Below are 16,574 nucleotides of genomic sequence, written 5' to 3' on the forward strand. Positions count from 1 at the left end.
TTTCCTGTGCAGTTCAAAAATGGGGCATTGCTTATCTGTTTTGTTTTTCTCATTTCTATGCAAATAAGAATCTGTGAGAAACAAATGTTCAAGAATGTCAGTGTTTAGATTTTCTTGGGTGTGGACTTGGGTGTTTAAAAAAAAAAGGAAACAGCAAATTTCCTTTTTTGGAAGAACATACTATACATATCAGCTATAGGTTGTTTAAACTGCATCATAAAATTGAAAAAACAGCGATAAACATTATTTTTTCCTCTGTGCTACCTCCCTCCACTGCAGATGTTGCTTGAATTTTCAAAGGCCAGATCAAAATGTTACGTAGCCACGTTGCTGACATCAGCAGTTTCAGCAAAGAACTTGGCTTTAGCATTAAAAAGTAACTAACTGTAAAATTGCTGCCAGCACTTCTTTCGCTGCCAGCTGACCAATTTGGAGGGTGTTTAGATAGTATTAAAAAAGCTTGCATAGATACTGGCTCTTTTTGGTGCATAATTTTCAATGCAGTTTCACTTTCTGAATGAATTAATGTCTGTGTTTAATATTATTAATGTTTGCTTGTAGCTGGCAGCGGTTTTAATACTGTCTTTCTGCAGAGTTTAATGAAAAAAAGGAACTTGCTCATTAAGGAGAACTCAAAACTATGAAAACCACTTGTGTTCTGCAAATTGACCTGAATTTTGTGTTTCATAAAGTGTCCCAGTAGCCCTTGGACCATACGTTCCAGAGAAAATGCATTTCATTTTCATAGGAACATGGTCTTGCAGCAATTTACGCCAAAGTAGGTCATAACTGTTGCAGTCTGATTCTCCCTGCTGCCTGTAGCTTGCAGTCTTCATCCTCCTTGCACCAGCAGTGGAAAGCACGAGGCAGTACGGTTAGTCACTGAAGAAGCTGATCTGGTCGAAAAATATCATGACAAAAAATAACTTTCAATTTTTTCAGCTGCTTCGAGTGGGTGGCCGTGTGCATTACTAGTAACACTCATTAGGGTAAGGGGAGGAATGGTAAAATGTGTGGCTTGTGATCAGAGGAGTGTGGAACTGCAATAATCCAGAATTAAATTGGTATAAACTGTTGTGGAGCCTTACGGCATCTGCTCGTGCATGTGTTGGTGCTCTTCTGACTTGAGTAATCCATGTTACCTTGCTAGGTCAGGTGAGAAATAACTCAGCGTTTCAGTTAGGTGGATTGTCTACAGTAAATATGAGTTATAGACAAAGGGTGCAAAGTCAGAAATTAGGGTCTGAAGAAGTACAGGTGTTGCCATTCAGTAGCAACAAACTGGCAGATCTGCTCAGATGCTTTGAGAAACCTCATTTTTTATCATCTTTTGCAGGACCCTTACGAGTACCTTGTGATCTCCGAGCTTAAAATCCTGCTCCAGAAAGCAGCAAAAGCGTATTAATAGGCAGGTTGTTCAGGCAAGGACGGCTTTTTATAAAGCATCTTGTGATGGATCTCTCGTAAAACTTACTCATATTGAGATTGCAGTTGTTTGTTGTTTTTTTTTTTTTACTGTCAGATGGGTGAGCTTTTTGCCAAGTTTTCAAGCTCCCATATTAAAATTTGGGAGAAGTCCACTATTCCAGTGCATGCTTACGCCTAGCCAGTTGTCACTGCCATTGTATTAATCATCATCATTAGTCATTTTGTTTATAGGGCTGTATGTGTGTATGTGTATATATATTTTAAAGTATATGTATGTAAAAATAAGTACAGGTCTATGAAGCTGTATGTAGTGGGATGACCATTTTTTAATTTTTATTATTAACTCTGTATATCCATTTTCTTGGCTGTTTACCTGATGTTCAAAGTATGCTGAGAGTTGCTTCAGTGCAAGTCTCACTCTAAACTGTGTTAGATAAGGCACCTTTTTACAACTCACAATTAAATATTTAGATGCTAGATGTTAATGTTATGCCACCTTCTTGTCATTAGAATCCTGAAATAAAAAAACAGAGTGGTTTGCTATGCAGTAGTCTTATTTTTCTTTATTTTTTTTATTTTTTTGTCAAAATAAATTAAAAACCAATTGAAAAAAAAATAAAATATATATATATATATATATATATAACTCAGAACAGCTCTGCAGACTGTCTCGCTGTTACGGAGCAGTACCCGAGGAGAGCAGGGCAGGGAGGCAGGTGGGCCCGCCTTGGTTTAGCAGCACCCAAGGAGCGCAGCGCAGTTACCAAGGTCAGTCATTCCGGCAGCCAGCTGTGACCTTGCAGAAGTTGCTTTTTCAGTACTTATCTGGCCCTTTGGAGGCCTGGTTCAATTCATTGAAGCTTACAGAAAATTGGCCTGGATGTGGAAGGGGATGAACAAGGTGTGCCCCACCAGCCCTGCAGGCCGAGGTGGCAGCTGAGGGCAGGGGGCGGTTGCAAGATGGGCAGTGCAGAAGTGGATTTTTTGGAGGTGGGGATGCTGTAGCACTACAGTTTCTTGTAGCAGCAGTTGGCTTTCGTCTTGGTTTTAGTCGCCGAAACTGTACCAGAGTGTTCACGATGGTTACTGGTGGGTAACTCTGCCATGTAAAAACGGAGTTTCCGTTAAGTTTGCACTTTGTGGTATGCCAGCTTGTGATTTCCTGTAGTACCTGCCGTGACAGCGAGTGGGACGTTTTCAAGCATTTTTCTCTTAAAGAAATAGACGTGCAGCACTGCATTAACTGACTTTCTTTTTGCCTAAGAACGTCCATACCTCTCCTCTGCTTCCCCTTTAAAACAAAGCCTCGGATTAAAGTAAGTTTGGCCAGACGTTACGGCAGTCGTGGAATATTACTAAGGCAGTACGGCCTCAGAAGCATCAATTACGGCCAGCTGCGTTAAGGAGCTATATTTATATGTTTAACTAAACTTTTCTTTTCCCCTTGTGTGGATAAATGCGAGGTTTGAGTTGCACAAAATTAAATAGCCTCTTTATGGGAGTAGTAAGTGGTGCAGAGTGTATGGGAATTTAATACTACCACAAGGAACAGACGCCCATGTTTTCAACTAGAATGCCTTAAATCATTAGGTAGCATTCCTAATTGTAATCTGAGATGGAAATGCTAAATTTAGCCAACATGCTGTGTACTAGTAAGACCTTTGTGAACAAGCTGGATGCTAAATTCATCTCCCCCCATGCAAAAACGCCACATTTAAGCACGAGGGGAAATTAAATTATCATGGCAGAAATCATTGGTGGCTTGCAAAGCATTTGAAAAGTGATGCAACAACAGATGCTTTGCTTTGTTTTAATCGCAATTGTGTAAAGAGGTGCTTGTAATAATGAAAAACTTAAGTTTTTACAATGGAAAAACTAGCTACTGATAACAGTGAGAATTGGTACAGCGTGGAGTCTTGGAGATGGTGTGCTTGGAGTCATTAAGGCTGTGGTGGACTTAAACTGTCAGAAAAGTCTTGGGAACAGATCAGGAAACATTTTTGGCAGTGCAGATTTTGAGGTAAAGAAAATCAACATTTGGGGAAAAAAGTGAGGTGTTTCAGTTCTTAACACTTAACCCATCCCCATATATTTATCCTTAAAGAGGAAGCTTTCAAAGTATACTTGTGAAGAAGCTGTTGATAGAGAAACTATTAGTTTCAACCACAGTATCTACACAGAATCTTGTTGTTAGCACCTCTGGAAAGCTAACCAGCTTTCTTTGTGATGTGCTTGCACACTACCATAAGCAGGAGCATGAATAGGTTTTAGTATTTTCTCCTTGACTGAAGTTCAAGCAACTTCGTAATGTCATTATAGGAATTGCAGCTTTCTGCAGACGGTATGCAACAACATGGGATTTGTTAGAGAAAAAGAAATGTGGGGGGGTATTCTGCTTTTTTATTTGGTATTTTATCAAACACAGTGGTTTGAGAGGTGTGCAACAGCAAGATGAAAGTACAAACTGGCTTTTCAGGAAAAAAAAGGTGCACATCGTAGTTGAAGCTAGGAATAAGTTATAGGTATTAAACAGTAAAAGCATATTGCTGGTGTTTTAGTTAGATGTAGCTGCAGGCCTCTGCCTTCTCTGCTTCAGAATATGAGGAGCTGCGTTTCTCTCCTAATTTAATGGTGAACATTGAGCACAATGTACCTGTTAGTTCATGTCATTTCCAAAATACAGCTGTGAGTTTATTCTATAAACTGTACTCTGAGGATAAATTCCTTTTTTAATTTTGAAGTAAATCTATATGGAAAAAAAAAAATATTCCCATGAGACAGAGCATCTCAGTTGGCTCTCAAGCTGTTAGCTGTATGTGGTGATCTTGGATGGCTTGTTTTTGTGAGCTGTGTCCATGTACTACTTGCCTTAGAAGCATCAATACGCTTTCCAAAGCAACTCCTGAACCGTGGAACCTTGCCTCTCGAGTATGTTTCAACAGTTACAGAAAACCTTATACAAATAAGCTCTGTGTGCATATGAGGACCAAGCTGGGGACAGATGTCCGATACAGCGGATGACTGTTCTTGTTCAATAAATAATTACTAGTAGTGTGGTAGTGCAGAGGACATCTAGTCATGAATCAATGCCATGCACAGGAGGCTTCTGCGTACCCATACTATTTGAGAAGCCATCCCCGCTTTGGAAGCGGTGCTGACTACCCGACATCAGCCTGCCTGTACCGCAGCGCTCTCCAGAAGGTGTTACATCGAAGGCAAGAGACAAAGGTTGCTCGTGCGGCTTGCTGATTCAACAGGTGAAAAGGCTTTGTCAGCGGTAGCATCTTCGTGGTGTCCCTGAGCTCCCTTTTTTCCTCACCCTGATACTTTCGGTCCCTGTCACCGGCATGAAATCTGGATTTATGTAACTATTTACTTTGTCTTTTTGGAACATCTTTCTATCTGAGTAGGCTTTAGACATGGTAAGAGTAATCTTCACAATTTACTAGAGCGCTTCACAGCTTGGTTTTGTTTGTGATCAATGTTTTTTAGGTTTGAAGCTGGTTGCAGGAGTTTGTTAGTCATTAAGTGAAATCATCGAGGGATTTTCCTACTGAAAACTTGTACTGAAATGCAGTCCAATGAAGCAAAACATAGTATGTAACAGAGCCTGCCTAAATAGGATTGCTGTGCTCCATAGGAGTCTAAATTCAGTAGGTCTCTCCTTGCCTTAAGGTGTTAAAGGATAAATGTTAACCTTACCTTCCTTTACTCCATAGTTCCTCCGTAGACCATATGGTTCCGAGCGGTCAGGTCCACAGTTAATGATTTTCGCTTGGTGTCCACTAAGTCAGAGTAGTCGTGCGTGATACAGGACAGGTACAGTTCAGGCTCTCTTCTGCATCTGGTTGTGAACATATGTTCATTTCCCTCTACAGATTATGTTATTCAGGGAGAAAAAAGGACAGCTAATACTCCAAACGATGATATCCAAGTCTCTTTGCTTTTATCCTTCAGCAATATAGTTACAGTGATTAGGATCTGGAACCCCACTTACATCTTTTCTTCTACCTCCTGCCATCCAGGTGCTTCAGCACTTAAACAACAGTCAAAACCTTTTCAGCTTCTTTTCTGTCTTGGTGCCTTTTGTTTTTGGCTGCACAGCAACGTTGTTATTATAAGAATAATGATGAATGCTCTTACCAGAATATCCACAGCATTCCCTGGAAATGTGAATTCAAACCCTTTGAGGCTGAGGAGGGTCCGGAGCCCAGTTATCTCACGTCTTGGGTATGTGCTATAAAATATCTGGGAATCATTAGCACCCTTTTGTCATACTGTACCACCAGATCTGCCATGTCCTCATAGTTTTCTGTTTCTTGAGGTGGAAAGGTGGCACACAGAAGGAAACTTTAACATTTGCATTTGTTCTGAAACAGGTACCTCCTTTTTCTGCTAACAGAGGAAACTTACGTGTTCTATCAAGAAAAATCTCCATCTCTACCCGCCTCCGTGCAGCCAGGCACCTAACTGGGGCAGATTTTGTTTCCACTCAGTGATTCAAATCAAGACCAAAATGTAATCTTCAGAAAAGATACTTAATTGCTTCCTTCCACTATTTAAAGCTATCACTAGGTTGAGGGCTTCCTTGAAATCCGGGAACAAATAACAATAAATACCATATATAAAAGGAATAATATGATCAAACTCTGTGAGTGCTTATTAAATTAGCTATTCTGTTTTAAAACAGCTGTGTTTTCTATAAACTAACAAAGAGAAATCCCGTCCTCTAGGGACACAAGCAGACATGAGAACACATTTGGACCTCTGTTCATAAGCTGTGGTCGCAGCCTGCTGGTACATGCATGTGAACAGTTGCATGAATTGAGCTGAACAGCAGCATGGCACAAGTGCACATGCTGGGTTTTCAGTTGTGATTTCAGAGCCACAAATATATTTTAGAACCTAACACCTGTGGATTTCCTGTTGACTCCCATGCTTTTTAGTAAATCTTAAGCCACTTTTCTGCTTAAACTAACTAACTGGGTAGTTATGTGATACAAGACATTACTGAGCCTCTCAACAAACCAGTTGTGTTATATATTTGTCCTCCTTCCTAAACACAGGAGGTGGACACAGGTTCCCTTGCAGAGGCTGCAGAATTACGATTTGTTTCCCAGTGATTCTCAATTCAGAAATGTGCGTTTTTGCCTTTTTCTGGACTCCCAGCTCTGCAGAGAAATTTTCTGAACCAAACCGTGACATACACTAGTTGTGTCAGATAACTTCAGATAACCGTACTAGAGGATTTGGGCTCCCTAACCTGAGCAGGAAACTAGTTTCCTATAGATTCCCTTTGTAATTGAAGTATAAGTCCTATCTTGTGTATCATATATTACTTTAACATATGATGCCCCAGTAGAGCAGAGTGGTTGTGGAAATGCTTATCACAAGTATTTGTTGAACATGCTTGTTTTATTCCATCAACTTAGAGATAATAACAAAGAGAAATGAAGGCCAGTGTGAAATGCTGCCGGTTGATTTATCCTGTGGCTTCACAGTAGCTGAAGACGTTTTGCCTTAAGTTAAAGCTTTTTCAGGACACAGTTTGAGTAAGCAGTCTTGATGTGATGAATTTTTGTGCAAAAGCTGTTTCAGTACTAAAGAATTTCTTATTTTGCACATTAATCTGGGTTAATGTCCCATTCTTTCCATATTACTGCAGTGATCTGTTAAGGTCTGTTAAGCTCTCGGGGAGGGAAGGAACATCTTGCTCTTGCTGAACCATGCACTAAGCTGGTGCAAACAGGCTTAGGTCTGTGTGAATTGTAATACTGCAAAGTCCCACTCTTGAGCCTGCATTTCCAGTGTCATTCTCAACCATTTCCACTATGTTCCCAACCCACGAACACCCAGCTCGCTGATCTCTGTCGCTTCAGGGTCAGCAGCTGGGCCTGCCTGTGAAAACGTGTCCTCAGGGCACTGAGCAAAAAGCCAGGTCTGCAGCTGGGAAGCAAGCAGTTTTGCAGGGTGAGTGAAGGTTTGGGTTCTTTAACATGTCTTGCTTATTTTTTCAACTGTCAGTGCATACCCCAAATCTCCATTGCCATGTGGAATGATGCTCCAGGTATATTTTTAATGTGGTGGTCCCAGGTTTTGCAGTGCAAGCAGTGTATTCCAGCTAGAATTCAGTGTCACAGCAACATTCTTGTTGATTAAATAAGATAGCTGCTAAGGTATCAAGTAAGGAATTACCTATTTTAGTTTTGTTGGAAAATCTACCCCACACCTTTGATTCAAAATACCAAGATTAACTCTATGGCGTGAAACATTTTCATTTTTGCACCTGTGCTTTTTTAACCAATAAACTAAAGAGAGAGAGCAGGAAGACACTGATTTAACACCATCTTTTTATAGCGAATTGCTGATTAGCAGTGAACTGTTGTACAAGCAGAAGGGATGGTGTGTACAGTTGTTGCATATCTGGGCAAGTTCGCATTTGCAGTGAACATCGGTTGCAGTTGTGGCCATCAGGAGTGCTGGCAGTAGCGTGAGTTGCTGTTGTTAGTGTCTGTCCCATGTCACCAGGTTTGTTTGTTTTTTTTTCCAGTTAAGGAAAATTGCCATGTCCTTTTTATCTTCCATCTTTTACAGAAGTGTGAATGGGATACATCTTGCCAGTCTCTAAAATTCACACTGAAAAGTCAGGCCTTTAGGTAAAGCCGGTAAACTTTCTGGAGTGAATGAAGAAAACTTTTTTAGCACGGTATCCATCGAGTACTGAATCAGACGTCTCCAGAGAGTATTTAATTCTGCTTATTTTAGAAACATGTCTCTTCCTGCTCCTTTTATAAACAGAGCCTTGGCGACTGGGGGTCGGGGCTGACCGTGTGACTACTCCAGCCCAGCATACAGCCACAGGCTGTGCGGGGCAGATGCATCCTTTGTTCTTCTCCCAATTCTCTTTTCCTCCATCCCCATCTGGTTTTTCTCACCACCTCTGCCATACCAGGATGAGCGTTTTTGTACCCAGTGGCTGAAAACAGGTACTTTCTTTGCTGGCTTAGTGCAACCGCCAGATCATTTCACTGCTCTAGCTCTTGGTGGTGGTTTTATTAATGGTGACAGGTCAGAAAGGAAAGTAGTAAGAATTACCAACAAGGAGGAGTAGGATGGAACAGCTCTCTTTAGTAACTTTCCATTCTAGGTCAAAGTGGCTGTTGTAAACATCATCTCAGTTTTAGAAGGGATTAATTCCGTACAGCATTTCTCAATCAAGCTTTAAACCCGTGAAAACATAGCTGATTTATAGAGGTGTCAGTCTGCAGGAAGCACAAATGCTAGTCCAAAAGTGTGAGCTGCTTATTCATTTCTAGTTTTATAAGCTTAGTTAGAGTGGTCTGTGGGGATGTGGGTAAGCAGGCTCTGTGGTTATTGCCTCAAAAAGGTGGCTTCTGCACAGTAACTCAATTCTTGCTGGGTGTCTGACCTGTGCATACTTCCCCTTCATTCTGAAGCATGGATATGTATTTGCGTATAAAGTTTTGCAGCAAGGCCCAGCTCAATACACCATGCAGGCAGATGCCTCGTACTTTTTTTTATCCTTTGCTTGGCATTGGCCACATGGATGCTGGAGCCCAGGGTGAGGTGAGGAGCTGCTTGATGGACTGGGACAATGCTGCAGTGGTTGAGCATCTTAACCACTGACACTTAATTTCAAAGGAATTAATGCTTCCACAATGTTTATCTTTTTTTTTTCTTGATCCCATTTGCCCAGTTGATTTTCTACACAGATGCTATTGCTGTTCTAATTTAAAGAAAAAAACCTGCAAAAGGCTTTAGTAATATGGAGGAGTAAATTTTATTTCTAAATACATGGTGATGAGCAGAATACAAAGGTGTTGATACTTGATTTGCAAATTTAAAATTAGTCTCATTGCAGAGAAGTAATCCTTTACTTCTGTTGTCACTTGATGAGTCTCTTATTTCAAATTAGAAGCTTCAGAGACGTACATAAAAGCTGGGTTGTTTTTTTCGTACTGAAAAAAGTCTATTCAAACATTACTGTTTGATGAGGCACTTAGTGAAAAATCTTGGAAAGCAACTAGTTCAAGCACTCAAGGTTATGCCTGTGTTTGTCTTCCTAAAATATTTAACAAAAATAGATTAGGGTTAGCAAACATACAGAAATAATTTTAAAATGAGCTTTACAACAGCACACCATTTGCAGCCTTTTTAAAAGGATCCAGGTTGTGATTTAGTTGTTAAATATAGAGAGGTTTCAGTTCTTGGCAAGCTTACCTTTTGAATGCTTTGAGCTGCTTTTTCAGGGGAAAAATCACTTTTTCAAGGATTCTGGGATATTTTTCAAGGATTTAATTAAAAGGGGAACAACAAGTGTAATAGGAAAATATGTAAAAGTTGTGCAAAAAGCTTCATTTTTTTTTCCTTGTAACAATGGGTTATTTTCTGTTCCCATATTCTGTGGTTGAATACCAACATAGGATTTAGTTCCTGTTCCGCCAGAGGTTTCCAAGGGCTCCTTTTGACGGTCTGGTGTAGCTGGGCGTTACTGGTTTTGGGTTTTGCTTATTCCCTTCACTTACAAGTTGGCAGCACAGCAATCTGGAGTGCTGAGCGGTGACCCACAGGCCAAGCGGGTCTGACACCGCCACGAACAGGTTGCGGCAGGGGCTAGGAGGAGGTTCGCAGTCCAAGCAGCGTCCACACCAGCAAATCTTTCCTGAAGTCGTTCCAGCCCTCACAAATGGAAAAGCCATTCAGCGGTGGAGGTGAAGGAAGTGAGCAGAGCACGTGGGAGGGCAGGCGAGCAGCTGAGGAGAGGCACCGCGGCGGCCTTATATGGGAAAGGGAAAGGACATTTTCCTCGTTAACTTCACGGGGAATCGGTGCCCAGAGCTGCATTCATCATGTGGATGCATTTCCACAGGAACGTTTCTTTTCCAAATCGTCTTAGTCATAGTTTTAGCACTGTGTCACATCTCTGCTGGCTTATTTATATAGTCTACATGGGCTCGCTGTGCATCCACTGCTAGTCTGCCCTAAAAAGGTGAACTGTTTATAATCTTGGCCAACAGAAAAGACAGTACTAAACCGATGCCAGCAGCTTGGTTTTTTTTTTCGTACTGAAAAGACCACCCCGTTTCTGGGCTGTACTTAAAGCAAAACTTAAGGCATGGCAGCAGTATATCCCTTCATCTGGGGGGGGCAAGGTTGGCTAAACACAACATGGCTTCCGCGAAGCCAGGCCAGAAGGAAGCTCAGCGGCCCCGTGAGGCCTTCCCCTCCGGGCTGCTCGTGGCCCTCTGACTGCTGTTCCTCACCAACCTCACACCCTTTCTCTCACCTCGGCTCTTTTTTGGATCACACTTACCCTCTCAGCAAGGCTTGCGGTCACACGCATTTGATTTAGAAGGGGCTTGCTTAGACAGCCCATTCAATGCTGGGTGTTCATGAAGGAGCAACACCTCTGAAGGGATGGCCAGAGGGAGAAATCCGAGTTAGCTGTGCAAAGAGTAATGCCCAAAAGTTGGGTTGGGTGTAGTTCACAGTTCAGTTTTTCTGTTTGTTTTGTTTCCTTTTTTTTTTTTTTTTTTTTTTACCAGAAGTTTCTTTTGTGCCTGTGCCCACCATCTAGCAGTTATCCCACACCAAATTCTCTCAATTCTGCTACGTCTAAACTTCCCCCGCTCTCTGGCTGCAGGATCCGCTGAAGGCAAAAGTGGGCCAAAATGATTTGTCAGAAAAATATGAGACATCTAACATTATTGTTGGATAAAATCTATTAACAAAGGGTTGGCTCCTGTTTGAAACCTCCACTAGATTTTAGAGCAGCTGTCCCATCTAAGTTAGGCCTGGATATGCAAAGTTACAATTATGAATGGCCCTAAATCAGTGTGGGAAAACCAAAACTCAACTGCTGTGCTAATTTAAGCACTGCGCTCTTTGCTGCTAATTTATATGAATAATGGTACCTCTTCCAGAAAATGGCAGGTTCATTTTAAGAGATTCTCTTGGCTAAATTGCAAGATAGCTTTTAGAACAAAAACTTGTTATGAATTCAGGTATTTTTAGGATGCCTGGAAAGGCTGCAGTTAGCAGTAACATTTTAGGGCTACAAAGGAAATTGGTGGCCAGGCTCCAAGTTCTTGTTCTTATAATGAATAATAGAGAAATGGAATTTAAAATAACACCAAAATTTCAAAGTTGTATACAATTTGTGAAAACTGATTTCGGGTGGCTATCTACTATTGGAGGAGAATAAAATTTGGCCAAAAAAAATGGTCTGTTTGAAACCTGTTTTTAGTCAGTAGTCCTAACTCTGGAGTAATAAGTGAAGTCTCTAATAATTATGGAAAATTACAGTTCAGTGACCTTAAGTTGTGGTTTATAGGCATTCAAATCTCATCTTATAAAACTTATATATTATAAAGGTTGCATGTATTTATTTTTTTGGAGCAGGTTTTCATTAAGGTTTGTAGCTTTGGAAAAAGGGTAAAGAGTTTTTTCATTAATAAGAACGGTACCCCTTAATTATCCTTATCCCTAAAGAAGAAGAAAAAAAAGCTGAATTTATATCAAGGATGCTTTAGGTTACGTATTTTGAGAGGAAATTTCTAGTTTGGAGTATAAGGTGCCAAGTTAGGCTGTAAAATACCCTTTGAAGATTCTTAGGAAAAGATTCTGGAAAGGGCCTTGAAGTTTTTCTTACCTTAAAGCAGAGGCTTGAATAGAGAACCTGTATTTCTCTCATACCTCTCGGGTATCTTTATTTTGAAGTCTTTCCCCGGTAACATTCAGAGCATAGATATTTTTGGATGGGATGTTAACAGGCTGGGGTTTTTTGGTTTTGTTTTTTGCCCTGACTGAACAGAATTTCCAAATTTCGGTTATCTTAAGAGTCTATCTAACAAGAGTGTTTCAAAAGAATTTAAGTAGCAGCTGCTTTGTTTGATGTCTTATAAATGAGAGTTTGGTTTATAAATACAGTTGTATTAGATGAAAATTCATCTGTCTGTCCAGTTGGTGTGGATAGGAACATCTGGTTTGAGTCTACTCTGTTCCTATCCCCTCTGAAACAGTTGCATGTGTGTACTTCCATGCAACTTTATTTTTGTTTACTGGTCACAATAAATCATAAGATCTGGTTGTCTGGTTTTGTATTTCAGATTAATTTAAAATTTCTCACGTGGGCTGGCATCCTCTGTTGCTTGATATGGAGCGGATTTGGTCAGCAAGGTAAATCATTTGATTTCACTGCACTACTTTAATATTGCTTTAAAACTGTATTTAGCAGTTGTTTGTGCCAATGAATGTATTGGTTAGATGAGTGCTCCTAACAAGATGTTGCTCATATCTCTTAGTCATAACATGTAGAACTTAGTTTACAGGGGCAGTATGAAACAAATTAAAATTGTATTACTGTCAGCATGTCTTTATAAATGAAGTGACCTATCTGTATTCTTTCATAGCTGGAAGTGACTGCATAAAAGCTAATGCAAAATCATGTGGAGAATGTATACAAGCAGGACCTAACTGTGGTTGGTGTAAAAAAACAGTAAGTATTGTACTGTTCCTTTTATTTTTTTCCCTCGGTTTCAAATTTAAATAAATACTTTAAATGTATATAAATGTCATTTTTATTAACGATAATTTCCTGTAGCTCTTCAATTGGAAGAGCTATTTTTATGTATTAGTACATAAAAATTCAGTACCATGATTTTCCTGATGTCCTGATTTGAGTAGATCTTTTTACAATGTGTTTACTTCTCCTTTTGTAAAAGTTAAAGGTATATAGACCCTACAAGCTGTATCATAGCTATTTCATATCCTTCCAGCATGGAGGCTGTCTGGGTATGTTTAATTATATGTTTTCAGTGACATTAGAGTAAAAGGTAAGTTTAGACATAGGTGGAGTAGAGGAAGAGAGCGAAGGTCTGCGTTTAAAAGGAAAGATGTTCAAATTTTAGAACATCTACCATCTGTTGTTGGTAGACTTGGGGGTGGGAGACTGGTTTGTGGGGGTGGGTTTTTTGTTTTAGTATGAACCTTCAAAAGAAAGCTTGTGTAATTAAAATCAAATCTTAAATCTTAAATTATGTGCTGTATATGCTAAAGTCGAGTGGAAGTGTCTTCAGGTCAGAAACAGAAGGAAAGGTGCTTTAGAGCACTTTTTTGGTTTGTTAATGAAAACTGGGAAACTTTCCTGTTTCCTGCTGTAAGATGATACTGTGTACTTAATTCCATGCGTTACCAACTTACTGTCACTTGGATCAGCTTGTAAGCTTTAAACTTTTCTAGTAAACTGACTTGACTTTAAAATTTGTCTCTCAGATTCATTTGGCCAAATTTTATTTATTTGGTCTTAGTCAGCTTCTCATCAAGAACTGATAAAGTTTATAATATATTTACTTAGATGTGTATTCTGGGGGGAGGGAAAAATCAGAATTGCCAAGCTCCTCAGTTAGAAACCTTGTTTACTTATATTTGAGTTTAGAGCTGTTTTGAAGATTTGAGGTAATAGTAAGTTGTGTTCAGAGCAAAGTTACTTTTTTTCTTTGCTAATAGATATTACTTTTGGATTGTTGTCCTTCTTTCCACTGCTCTGTCAGCATATTGCCATTGTTTTGTTGTGGAGTACCAAGGTACCCTTACGTAATCTCTAATTAAAGCCTTTCAAAAAAAAAAAAAAGGAGGGTAATTGGAAAGTAGGCTGTACAAATAAGTTCACAACTTAATTGACAACTGCATGAAGATGTGAGCCTTTCCCATCTGCTGTCACTTGTGGAGTAGCTGATTTAAAAAGATACACTGCTTCTGTTAGAGGTGACGTTGTATATATATTTTTTACTTTCATCTTGCTTATATCTTTTACACAGATTATATACATAAATGCAAACTCTTGGATTAAATTTTAGCCACTATTTCATTGAGTAAAATTTAACATGTTTCAGAACTGTGTTTTATTACTGGATTCTTTTTTTTATAAGGATGGAGTCATTGTAAAAAGTGTTACTGTGTATAGAGTATAGCAAGTTTCAGATAGCTGTAAATTTGATATTCGTTCACCCCTCTTTTCCAGGACTTCTTGCAAGAAGGAGAACCAACATCTGCCCGATGTGATGACTTGGCAGCACTGAGAAGTAAAGGCTGTCCTATGGAAGATATAGAAAATCCTAGAGGTAGCAAACAGGTGCTTGAAGATAGAGAAGTAACAAACCGTAAAATAGGTGCTGCAGAGAAACTGAAACCAGAGGCCATTACACAGATCCAGCCACAAAAATTAGTACTGAAACTAAGAGTCGGTAAGGACAGTTTCATTCTAGTCTTCATATGATTTTTCCGTCACCACCACAAGTGCATCTTGTGTTTTGAATGTATAATCATTTTGTTTCTGAAACTGCTGTTGTTCCGATAATCTGAATAATAGCAGAACTATTCAGGTTAACCCCAGGTGTTTAGGTAATTCAAATACTGTCAGATTTTTAGAAAAGAGGTTTTTATCACTTGTTCCAGATGTAATTTCTGAGAAAATAGATAAAGCTCATAAAAATGTCAGCATGGTTCAGATAGATCACAAAAATTAAATTGTTCTGTTTTCAGCATTTTACAGTTGATTTTCTGCAGTGTGACTTCTTGTAACAAAAGTAGAGGAGCATGCAAAAACCTAGAGAAGTTATGAGAACAGTTGCTATTCCTTGAAGTACTCCTGTTAAGCAGTCTGCGCCAAATGATTTCATAATATGGGCAAGATTTTCAGTTTGCTATATAAAATAGTTTCCAGAGGGTAAAGAAGTGGATATGAGACTGCATTAATGAAAACAAAGCAGTTGTGTACCATTTCAAACCCATAAAGAGATATTTGATTAAAATGGGAGTGGGGGAACAAGTCTAGTATTTCACACAATACTTGAACATAATGGAAACTGACCTTAAGGACAGTTCCTAGGTGCTGTAACGGTGTCCAAAAATACCTTATATTTACCTGGAACAAGAGCCTGTACTTGGAGCCAGCTGCTTGTTGGGGACTGCATCAATAAATGCAACGTGATCCGAGACTGCTTAGCACAGTGAGGAAAGGGAAGAAAAGGAAAAGAATTAAAATTATTTTACAATTTTGATATTAGCCCTGTTTAGTTCTAGTGACCCTTTCAACTTCAAAAGACAAAATAATAGTCTGTTGACACAAATTTGATCAGCAGAGCATACAAGGGACCTGGACAACCAAAACCTATTAACCCAAAAAATCATTGTTCAGTTTATGAGCACTTCTTTTGGTCACAAGGTCTCCGATTAGGGTTTGTGTGCGTACAGAGGGGGATGTTTGCTTTCTGTGCAGGCTCTTTTAAACAGTAGCTAAGGAAAATCTAAAGCTTTTATTTGTTTTAAATAAAACGTGCTGCATAGCTGCCTGATCCATATGTCCATTCCTTTTGCCCATTTTATGCTTTCCCCAGCTTGTCAGTTTTCCTCATATTAAGCAAATATTTTTTAATTATTAAGCAGACTTAATTGGCAGCAATATCACCATTTCACTTTAGTGACTAAAAGCTGGGATGGAGGAAAAAACTTTCAATTCCATTCCTTATTTCATAAACAATAGGCAAAAGAATTATTTTCCATTTCACTTGCGGGTAGTTCTTCTGCACTGTCTTTCAACATCAGAGTGAAACTACATGCTTCTGTTAGCAAAGCACAGGGTCTGGGCTTACAATTGCAACAGACAGTAACCAATTATCTCAACTACTGTTTTTGTGTTCAGCCTATATTTGATGCAACGTAACTTGAAATATTTTATCCAGAACTGATTTTTCTTTTATAAACCTATTATAAGCGTTTTTCCTAAACTAAACCCTTATGATTTCTTCAGTCATCTTGGATACAAATAGATATTGAAAATTTATGCTATTAGATTGTTAAAATTATTGCAAGCATCGAGATTTAAAATTGCAGCAGCTAAGAGAGGCTTGGTTTTATCAGGATATTATTTTCTATGGGGAAATGAAATGCATTGACATGTAAAGTTGGGCATCTGAAATAAATACTCCTTGAAAATTTTTTCATCATAATTTAATGTTAACTATTTCAATTAACAGGAGAAAAAAAAACCTCACCACTAGCTCAAAACCTCCATCGTCAATATCTCAAAGACTTTACTTAAAAAGACATTTTTCTTGCCGATGTAG

General features: G+C 39.2%; 1 protein-coding gene and 1 long non-coding RNA gene across 5 annotated transcripts in view; one reads left to right on the forward strand and one right to left on the reverse strand.

The window, feature by feature from the left end:
• Positions 1-16,574, forward strand: part of ITGB1 (integrin subunit beta 1) — a 44,328-nt gene that overhangs the window by 7,272 nt on the left and 20,482 nt on the right. For 2 of the 3 annotated variants that reach the window (XM_068673570.1, XM_068673571.1), the window contains exons 2-4: positions 12,558-12,627; positions 12,861-12,946; positions 14,471-14,693. In XM_068673570.1, coding sequence (XP_068529671.1) covers positions 12,558-12,627; positions 12,861-12,946; positions 14,471-14,693 — 379 coding nt within the window. Of the gene's footprint in view, positions 1-12,557; positions 12,628-12,860; positions 12,961-14,470; positions 14,694-16,574 lie in introns of all 3 variants that reach the window. The other variant, XM_068673572.1, reaches the window with a different exon arrangement.
• Positions 1,737-5,815, reverse strand: LOC137852169 (uncharacterized). Of its 2 annotated transcripts, none has more exons than XR_011093693.1 (2): positions 5,131-5,815; positions 1,737-2,527 (listed from the first exon to the last, which is right to left on the reverse strand). It is a non-coding gene; the product is annotated as an uncharacterized lncRNA (long non-coding RNA). The 2 variants fall into 2 exon arrangements; XR_011093694.1 differs by having other exon boundaries at positions 1,737-2,599.

Source organism: Anas acuta, chromosome 2 (genome assembly GCF_963932015.1).
Source record: "Anas acuta chromosome 2, bAnaAcu1.1, whole genome shotgun sequence".
NCBI lineage: Eukaryota > Metazoa > Chordata > Aves > Anseriformes > Anatidae > Anas > Anas acuta.